Genomic DNA, 10,806 nt, shown 5'->3' with positions numbered 1-10,806 from the left:
AGAGTCTATTAAAAAGTAGGATGTGCAATTTATTTTAATTTTGTTAGACTCTGTTTCTTAATCATGGTTGGTGCAAGGTAAGTTCAAATAATTTAGCGTCATTAGTAGGACATGAATTAAAATAACGACAAAAAAGTCGAATGTGAAATGCATTGTTGTATTACAATCATGCTCTTCTATTTTAACATATTCTCTTTTATGTTCTGATTCAGTAATTCATGAAATGCAATTGACATCTTAATACTTAAGAGAAGGGTGAAAGTTGTGAACATGGGTGAGAGTGATAGAGATGATCCTTGTGTTTGACTTTCGAGAGAGAATAAAATATATCTTCATAAAAATAAAATATAAAAAACGGAAAAGAAAATAAAAATATTAAAATAATGGGACATGTGTCATTGTACAATTAGTTTAAGGGAGGGGCTGTCTTCTCACACCAGAGGATCGGCGGAAAGACCAACACATTAAAAATTTAGTTATAAGTAATAGCACTAAAGAGCATAAATACACTTGTATCTAAATATAACGTGTTGTATGTGTCTCTATCATGTAAGTTTTTCTAGAAGATACATTATTCCCTTGATTATTAATCATTTTGTTTATTTAATTTTTAAAAAAATCAATAATAATTAAATATAAATAAGAAATGCACATATTTTTTTCCTCATGTATAATATATTAAAATGACTGTAGAAGAAAACTAATTATTAAATATTCAGCCATTTATTTCATTTCCAGTTTCCAGAGTACGTTACTTTTCCATATTTCCGGAAATACCCTCGTGCAAATTTGAAAAATGTATCGCACACGATACGGCAAGGCGTGGCATTCCCGTAATAATCACAGAACTCAAAGGGCACTCTCACAAAATTCCATCATTTTCTTCTCTTTGAACACCGTGAATTTCAAAGCTCCTTTCTCTTTCCCTCTCTACATTCTCTGAAACTCACTGTTCTCTCTCTCGCGGCGGCGATTGCGGTTCCCTACGGCGGCGATGGGACAACAATCGTTGATCTACAGTTTCGTGGCGCGCGGCACCGTGATCCTCGCGGAGTACACTGAGTTCACCGGAAACTTCACCGGCGTTGCAGTGCAGTGCCTTCAGAAACTCCCTTCCTCCAACAACAAGTTCACCTACAACTGCGATGGACACACTTTCAACTATCTCGTCGATAACGGATTTAGTAACCTTTCTCTTCAATCTCCGTGTTTCGTTGATTTGCTTCCAATTTCTGATCTCACTGTGTTTATTTCTGCGGTTTTGATCTATGTTATTCGTTGCTCCTTGATCCGTGTTCAAAATAAGAACGGAAATGTTGCTTCGAGATCGATTTATTCATATGGTTGAAATTTTAGAATTTTTTTATCATCACGGATTAACCACTAAGTTATACATCGTAGGTGTATAAAAGTTGGTATAAAATATTAGTGTGAGAGAATATAGAGATTCTTTTCATTAGCTTGAGATAAAAAGAAAATGAGTAAGGTGGAAAAGGAAGTAATAAAACTTGTGTATAGCAATGGTAGCTAAATTGAGGGTGAGCCTCGGCATATCGGTAAGGTTGCTTGCTTTATACCCACGATACGTATCCGATACGTTAACACTTATTTTTTCTAAAATATAGGATCCTCAAATAAGTTGTGGATTGGAGAATACCGGCTATCAGAGGGTCAATGCGGTGTGATGGTATGTTGGTATGAGTCTTTTGTGGCCTTTAAATAAGTTGGTGGTTATTGAAAACGAATTTATCTTATCCTATTTTATTGAAAACAAATTTATATATCCTATATTTTATTCAAAACGAATCTATATATCCTATATTTTATTGAAGACGAATCTGATACGTGTCTAAATATTTATTTATTTTATTTTATTTTTTTAATTTTTGGATACTCTACGGATACGTATCCTTCGAGAATCCGAGCGTATCCGTGTCGGACACCGACACGTGAGGGTGTTTGACGAATCCGTGCTTCAGAGGCAATGGTGGCTTAATACTCTTTATATTGGGTGCAAATTCATGTAGGATCCACTAAATAGAGAGTGAACTCATGTGATTTAGGAGGTTCCACATGAATGTCACCCAATAATAGGGAGTGTGTTGAAAATGGTGTGTCAGCAGTGTGTTGCTAGTAGTTTTTACTTGTGTAATTGAAAATTGGACCGATTTCATTGTTATTCTTATATGTATATCTTGCACTGTCTAGCTTTGGATCTAATGTGATGTGGTTGGTTCTATTATTCTATACACTTATTACCTTATGATGAATCAACATGGAGAATTTTAGGTAACACCTTATTTTTTTTATTGGAAAAATTAATTTTTTGAATGTTTCCTTAAATAGGTATCGGAAAGGAAGGATCAAGATCCTCTTGTTACTAGGTAGAGTGTTATCTTATGAGAGTAATGTAATAGACAAAAAGCAATAATAGTAGGACATGAATGGGTCCTTTCATGTGAAACTTTTAAATTCTGCATGGGTTCAAAAGTAGTGAATCACGAGGTTGTTCAGAAGATGCAGTAGATGCAATTGTTTTTATAATGACTTGATTATGCATTTAAAATTTGACGATTTCTCTTGTTTTGGTTTTGTTTTCCTTTTTCAAATGAAGTTACAATTGGTATTAGTTGGACCTTGGAACTAACTTAAAAACCGTTGAATTTGTAGCTTACTGTGTTGTTGCGGTTGAGTCTGCTGGGAGGCAGATTCCAAATGCTTTCCTTGAACGTGTCAAGGACGATTTTACCAAGAGATATACTGGAGGAAAAGCTGCAACGGCTGCTGCTCAGAGCCTCAATAGAGAGTTTGGGTATTTATCTTGCTGCAATTTTATGTAGTAAATGTGCATTGCTAACTAGCTATCATGGCATTCAATACTGTAAAAATGTTTTTTTTAATGATGTAGACCGAAGTTGAAGGAGCAGATGCAGTATTGCGTTGATCATCCCGAGGAGATTAACAAGCTCGCGAAAGTGAAAGCCCAGGTTTCAGAAGTCAAAGGAGTTATGATGGAAAATATTGAGAAGGTGCAGCACCTATCATCTTATCTCATCTTTTTCATGGAAATAAGCAATTAGATTTTATCTTCTTTGCTAAATATGATTTATCTTTTTTGTTGAGGGTGGGATTGAAAATTATTCCTGAAGCCAATATTTTCTTTTGTGGACATATGATGGAGTAAAATTTAAAGTTGTATAATCTAGTAATGTACTTCACTGCTAGGTTGCTAAAACATTTTATCCTATTTGGCAGGTTCTTGACCGTGGGGAGAAAATTGAGCTTTTGGTGGATAAAACAGAGAACCTTCATTCTCAGGTCTGTTGGATGCTCTACTATTGCATATTAAGAAATTTAGAGAAATTTATGAAAATGAAAACTAATGGATTATTATAGATGGGCCAGATTTCCTCCCTTGTTTTTCTAGTATTTTTAAAAGAAAAAGCATACGACACAACCAATAAGATCAACACTGCTTTATAATACTGAATACTTCCCAAGAAAGTGCCGACAATAGCATAAGATGATTGGGAAAGATGAGAATGTTATGTTGAAGGAATAGATAGATAAGAAAATAAGATTAGGAATGAATGCATTTAGAGGGAAAGTAGGAATAGCGCCTACTGAGGAAATGAGAAAACTTCGGGCTGTTCTTTAGGCACGTGTGATGTTGTTCTCCAATAAATATACAACATTTGTAATAGATGTTACATATGTTATATTTTTAATAATGAGTTGTTACACATCATTTCCTTGTTGAAGGCAATACCCAAGTTTTGTCCTTGAGGAAAAGATGATGGAGTTGGGCCTAAGATGGGTTGGACATTTGAATTGGAGGGTAACAATAATAGTAGAAGGCTAAGTTAAGAGATTTAATCAAATGACCAAGAAAATGGAGGGTATCCCCATTGTTATATGGAAAGGAAGACCAAGAAAATCTCTAGGTGTAACCATTAGGAAGGATTCAGACCTAAATGATCTATCACAATTTTTTTTATAAATAGAACACAGTGGCTACCCTACCTAGTGAAAAAAGGCTTTGATTGTTGTTTGTTTGTGCCTATGAAGCACTGACTGGGACAATGGGACACACAGAAGATCTAAAATTTGTAGGACATGGTCACAACATATATATGTATAAAATTGAAAATATAAGGAAATTTTTTTGTAATTCATAATATTGCCCTGTGGGAAAATGATTTTTTTAAATACAAGCATTAGTTATCAACACGCAATAGTGAAGGTTAGTTAAAGATAGGCATGGGCCTTTAGTTGCCAGAAGCATAAAATAATTATCTTAGATATGTACATTTACAAATTGGCACTTAAATGCTAGGATCAATCTATATTCACCAAACTGAATAAACTTAGAGCACAATAGATATGAACTGAAACCCAAATATATAGTCATTGTTCAACAGGTACAAGATTATTTCCAGAAAACATTATATCTAATGATAACTGCAATTTTATTAACTGTCTTCGATGATGTTTCTAAATCCAAGTCATTATTAAGGCAAGGTTGCTGTGTACTACTATATCAGATGGTGTAAATCGTTTGTGTACTTCAATTATGGTGTTGTTCTGTTTGTTCTTGTTTTCTTTGTTCTACACATTCTAACATTGAATGTGACTCATAATGTTTGCATTGGTTTTTCCTAATTGAGAACACTTCAGTGTTGAAATTTAGTTGACCCCCCAACTTTTTTGCTTATCAATTTTTTGACTGGTGAATTCATATGATCTTTGCAGGCACAAGATTTCAGGCAACAGGGAACAAAGATTAGGAGAAAGATGTGGTTCCAAAATATGAAAATAAAGCTGATAGTTTTGGGTATTATAATTGCCTTGATTCTCATTATCGTTCTTTCCATTTGTAACGGATTCCACTGTGGTAAATGATTCGTCCCACTTGGTAAGATTGTTGCTAGCAGATTGCTGTTGCATCTACTGTCTAAGTAGTACTTTAGACTCATTTTTTGGAATTTACATTCTTCCAATATTGTATAACTTTGCTTGTATATTATGTAATCCTTTTGTAGTCTTCCTCGGCTTGTCTCCGATAGTATAGCGCTTATTTGCCTTCATAGTTTAGGTTGGAGTTTCAGTTTGAGGATTATGATGCTGAACCTACTGAGAAACTTTCTACCATTGCTTAATTGAGCTTTTCCTAATACCATTTTTTGTGATCATATGATCCTAAAAAAGCATGCAGATTGTGTTTTCATTTGGGTGGATTAGCAACTATTAATTCATTCATTTGCTATGTTCAAATTAGCCTAGTGTTCATGATATGCTTACGATAGAAGCTCAAATGAATCAACAACCAAACATTTATCCCATTAAGTGGAGTCGGTATATAAGCTCAAGTGAATGTCAAATGTGTGCAAGTAAATTCAATGCCAAGAACGAGAAAAGATTAAATGTGTCTAAATGAAAGTTTAATCAAAATGGAGAATGTAAATATAAGTGGAACCAGGAACACAGGAGAGGAAATTAAGACCCCAAAAGCTGGGAGGGAAATTTGACATAAGGGATGCAATTTCACTGAAATATCATTTTGGAAATACATTTTTGCTTTACAGAGTGGTCAAAAACTATTGCCAAATATCTTCCTATGCAATTGTAGTTTAAACAGATGAGCTGAAGATAATTCTTTAATAATAACTAACATTTTATAGAAAAAGGTCACAATAATTCCCACTTATTTTTATAAAAATAACTTATTAAAGAGTTATTATAGGATTGAAACATTATTATGTATAATAAGAGTACCATACATTCACTTGAACTTATATTCATAAACATTATTATGCCTAATAAGAGTAACATACATTGTATTAAGCTTTTATTCATTAACTTCATTATGGAACAAAGAGAGGAAGGGTTTAATTGATGTGTGGATTTTCAAATTATCAACTATATTTCTTTTATTCTCATGCAAATTATATTTTCTACTGTGGTATCTTTATGTAAAATGAATTATTGTGATTATTACTCTTTGTGGACTTAATGTATAGTTATTAATTCTATGCAAGTATATGGTTGAACTCATAGACATTCAACCCAACAACCCTTTTAAAGTGAAGAAGTATTTTATTCAACATATGGTTGAACTCAAATAATCCAAGCAAGAATTATGCTATTGGTAGCAGCAATGATTCTTTGTCTGAGATGAAAACAGAGTTAGATCAGATTCTAACATCCAATTACAACTTGATTTCCATGTTGTCTATAAGCCTGACTTTTCCAAACAATGCAGCAATACAGAACACAACAGGATTCTTGATCATTTCCACTTTCTCCAAACTCTCTTGATCAACAATCTGCACCCAAAAAGTATCTAGTTAGCATTTAACTCAATATTTTTTGGTATTACCAATGGTATCCCCTCCCCCTATGGTTAAGGAACTAATTCTTTTCGGAATGCGTGACTGCTTCTCTCAATAAATGTCGTTTCAAAAAATCGAACATTTGACCTTTTGGCCTAAATAGGGATCCAGTGTGACCTTACACCACTAGACCAACATCTTGTTGGTGCATTTAACTCAATATCTTTCACCATTCATAATCTCTAAATCTCTATTGCTTCTGCTATATTTAAGGTTATTTAGGCACATATTTAGCATTCTACCTCAGCATAATCAATTTTTCCACCAGCTTCAGCAATACATTGTATAACCAAGTTTCTCAGCTTCTCACAATCCACTTGACCATCTTCTGCTGCAGATTTAGCTCTTAACAATGATTTATTAATAGATAGTGCCTGCAAAGTATTGAAAGGAATCACAATGTTACCTAGTTGTAGATACATGGCAAAGAATAATAACAACAGAATAAGCTCAAATGTTGCAGGATTCACAAGGTTTATAACATCAACATTTACAATTTTCAACATTACTTTAAATCATTAGCATTTTTGAGACATGGAGTAACATTAAATATCATGGCTGCATTTAAGTAACTATATAAACATGAGCAAAATGAGACCTTTTCCCTCTCTTCTGGTGAAAGGTGCACATTACGCGAACTCATTGCTAGACCATCACTATCACGCACTACTTCAGAACCTATCACTTTTATAGAAAAATCGAGATCTCGAACCTACAGGAAATCAATTAGTCAGAATATGATAACTAAAATCCACTACTAGTAAAAAGCAAAACAACTGATAAATCTGATAGAGAATATTAGCTTTACTGATGTACATGAGGTAACACTTGGAGCAGAGAACTGCATTTGACATTAACAGAAATAACTAAAACATAACACCCCATGTAGCCTTACTCAACCACCCAAAATCAAAATGATAGAATACACTCAGTAGAGAATATTTGCTGAAACAAATGATAAACTTTCTAGAATTGAAAGAAATTACTCATACCAAAATGAACTCAGAAACCTTCCTTATTTTACAAAGTTTGTATAAAAAGGCGACCCATTGCACGATTGCACGAGGCTACCACTTAGTGGAGGCCGAGTAAGGTAAATGTACATAGTCTTGCCCTCGCAATCAAATATGTTATTTCCAGGTGATATAGCAAGCAACCTTACCATTGCGTTGAGGCTCGCGCTTCGATATAGCTACTCATTCATATCACATAATTTTTTTAATGCACTAAAGAACTAATGTCAACATGTGATTGTGCAAGAACAACAATGACCCAATCTTTTCCTACTAGGTAGGATCAGGGACAACATGTGCATTGTGCAAGTAACAGAATACATAGATAAATAGCTACTGATAGAAAATCTTTCTGATGGAGAATGAGAAAAGAATCTAATGCCTAAGACACTACAACAATTATGTTTTGAGTAAAAGGGTCCCCCAATAAGCAATAAATCATTGCTGAATGGACAATAATAAGTCATTAATGCCAAATGATGCAAAAGAACAGCATAGCAGATAAGTAAACAAAAAAATACAGCAAAGAAAAAATAGTCTACTTTTCAATCTTATGTCTTGTTCTGTATTAGTTGTAAAATAGACCAAACACAGAATATAACATCTATGTCCTATTCTGTTAGAACTTCCAAAAACTACCTTAAATCATTCATTCCAATAAACAAAGAAAGAAAGTTTAAAAATTTCTTACCATTCTCTGAATAACTCTCCATTGCTGATAATCCTTTTTACCAAACACAGCCACATCAGGCTCTACAATATTAAACAACTTAGTCACAATTGTAGCAACTCCTCTAAAGAAAACAGGTCTACTCAAGCCACAAAGTCCCTTTTCAAGTTTCTGAACTCTGACCCAAGTTTCATGCCCCAATCCACTATTCTCAATGCAAGACACAACCCCATCAACACCACCATCACTTTCTACCACAACATCACCAACACTCTCCTTTGCAGCATTTCCATAATCATAAAGATTATATGGATGGAAAACAACATCAACCCCACCAGGAAAAGACATAAGCTTTTGTATATCACCATGAAAATCAGAAGGGTATGTTGAAAGGTCCTCATTGGGTGAAAACTGAGAAGGGTTAACATAGATTGAAACAGCAACAACGTGTGCATGTTTATGAGCTTCTTTAACAAGAGAAAGATGACCTTGATGAAGGTAACCCATTGTAGGAACAAGGGCAATGGTTTTTCCTTGTGATCTCATAGACCTTGACCATTTCCTCATCTGATCCTTATCAGTGATCACTTGTGGCTCTTTGTGAAGTGCCATTGGAACAAACAAAAGGGTTTCTTTTCCTGTTTATGGAAAAGGGTTAGAGAATTATGAAGTGAAAAATGAAAAATGAATGAAAACAAAACAAAAGGAGATATATATATATATATATATATATATATGTATATAACATAGAATTGATAAGTGATGAATAAGAGAAGAAAGAAAGAATGAATATAATGAATAAAAGGAAGAGGAGAAGAAGAAAGAGATAGTACCGAGGAGTGTGGTGAAGAAGAAGAAAAGTGGTGTTAGAATTTCAATGAAGAAGGTATGGTTCCGCCGTTCAGGAATGAGAAAGAGAGAGAATGAGATTATGGTTATATGACATGTTCTTTGGTAGATACCAGATTTATCTTATATTTTCTAGGAAAAGCATCCTCTGATCCAAATAAAATTTTGTTTCGATGTACTAAGTCAATCAAATTTTATAGAATTTTAATTAAATAAGATTCTCTGATTGGACGAGAATACCACAATAGGACATGTGATCCTCATCCATGTTTTCTGTAGTGTTTAATAAGAGTATTCAATCCTCCTCCATAAAATAGTAAGGTATTAATATAGTGGTATAAAGCTTCACGTAAGGTTGAGAGTTTGATTTATGGGAGCGACAATTATTGAGAGAGGAGACATGAACCATGAAAGAGATTAGTTCTTTAACCAAAAAGTGAGGAAATACTCTTGGTAGTAGAAAAATAATCATATAAATGAGAAAGTGTTATTCATATAAATAGAATTTTTGACATTTTAGTCAATTTAAGAATCCAATAATATATTATACTATTAAATCAAATTTTTTTTAGTATTCATGGTAGTTTTGAAATCCATAAAAACCTTCCATTATAACTTAATTATTTCAAGATTTATATTAATTTGTCTAATAAATAAATATTTTATCAAAATATTTGATTCATATGAATAAACCCTTATTGAAATGAATAATTACATATGAAAAATTGTATTAATTTCTTTCATATAGAGTAAAAAATAATTATACCAAAAGAATATGTCAAAAATTCTTCTCCTTCTCTCTTGTTCTTTGGGGGCACATATAGAAGTGACAAATGATGATTCAACCTCTTAGTTTTGACCAAAATCCATAAGCCCGCCTTTGTGAGAATAGTGAAATATTGTCACCGTCCACATCTACTTTTATTGTACAAACCTTGAATTCCACACTAATTATGTGGATCTATCAAATTTAATAATGTGAAAATATTAATTTCTGTTATTATAATATTTTTAATTAAATTATATTTTTTAATAGTTGGGTAGAAATAATAAGGAGACTAAGATTCTCTCCATTTTGAATGATCCAGTTTTGAAATGTCAAACACAAGTTGATTATATTATTTATGTTATTTATTTAAAAATAATTTATAATCTGAGTGTTAATTTTTTAAGGTTATATGTCACAATCTCTTAGCTTTGTTTGGTTTAGAGAAAAAATAAGATAAGAGAAGATAAAAAGAAAGAGTATGAGTAGAAAGAAAGAAATGAGAAAATGAGTTGATTGTAAAAGTTGTTTGGTAGAAAAAAATGTGAAAGAATTAGAAAGGAAAGAAAATGTATTTTTACAAAAATGACAATTTTACCCTTTAAATAATAACGAGTATTTGATAAAGTTAAGTGCATTATTGTAAATGCCAAAAAAACCTTCTTCATTTACCATTTCTTCTCACATTAGAGAAGAAACAAAAAGTTAGTGGGTCCCACAACTTTTATTTTCTTTCTCTCCATATTCTCTCCTACCAAATGAAAGACAGATTTTTTCTCCTACAACTCTCTCTTTCTTTATTAATTCTCTCCAACCAAATAGAAAATGAGTGTATTGGAGGTAACATAAATGATCCAATTTTGTAGTAAAGAGCAAAGCATAAGAAGATGCGGAACATAGTTTTCTATAACTAAGTTAGGAAAGTAAAATTAAGTTTCATGACCTGAATTTATATTTGGATACATTATAATTGAAAACAAGTTGCTTTCATACAATGGACTTTGTTTAAATTGCATTATTCATATTAACTTTTAGATACATAATCAAATTGTCATTCAATATTATTTCATTTTAATATTTATCTTTTCATTCAATTATATATATAGTTGTCTATTA

The 10,806-nt window shown here is 32.6% G+C and overlaps 2 protein-coding genes across 2 annotated transcripts; one reads left to right on the top strand and one right to left on the bottom strand.

Annotated features, from left to right (window-relative positions):
- On the top strand, positions 995-4,913 carry LOC109360955 (vesicle-associated membrane protein 722-like). The gene is made up of 5 exons (XM_019606195.1): positions 995-1,184; positions 2,671-2,812; positions 2,909-3,029; positions 3,256-3,318; positions 4,753-4,913. The coding sequence occupies exons 1-5, from the start codon at positions 995-997 to the stop codon at positions 4,900-4,902; spliced, it is 666 nt and encodes a 221-aa protein (XP_019461740.1). The 3' UTR covers positions 4,903-4,913.
- On the bottom strand, positions 6,061-8,709 carry LOC109361378 (pantoate--beta-alanine ligase). Its single transcript, XM_019606878.1, has 4 exons — positions 8,097-8,709; positions 6,991-7,104; positions 6,635-6,766; positions 6,061-6,326 (listed from the first exon to the last, which is right to left on the bottom strand). The coding sequence occupies exons 1-4, from the start codon at positions 8,685-8,687 to the stop codon at positions 6,210-6,212; spliced, it is 954 nt and encodes a 317-aa protein (XP_019462423.1). The 5' UTR covers positions 8,688-8,709; the 3' UTR covers positions 6,061-6,209.

The sequence above is a fragment of the Lupinus angustifolius genome, chromosome LG11, assembly GCF_001865875.1.
Source record: "Lupinus angustifolius cultivar Tanjil chromosome LG11, LupAngTanjil_v1.0, whole genome shotgun sequence".
Classification (NCBI taxonomy): Eukaryota; Viridiplantae; Streptophyta; class Magnoliopsida; order Fabales; family Fabaceae; genus Lupinus; species Lupinus angustifolius.
Note: the sequence above shows the minus strand (reverse complement) of the source record. Positions and strands in the feature narration are given on the sequence as shown.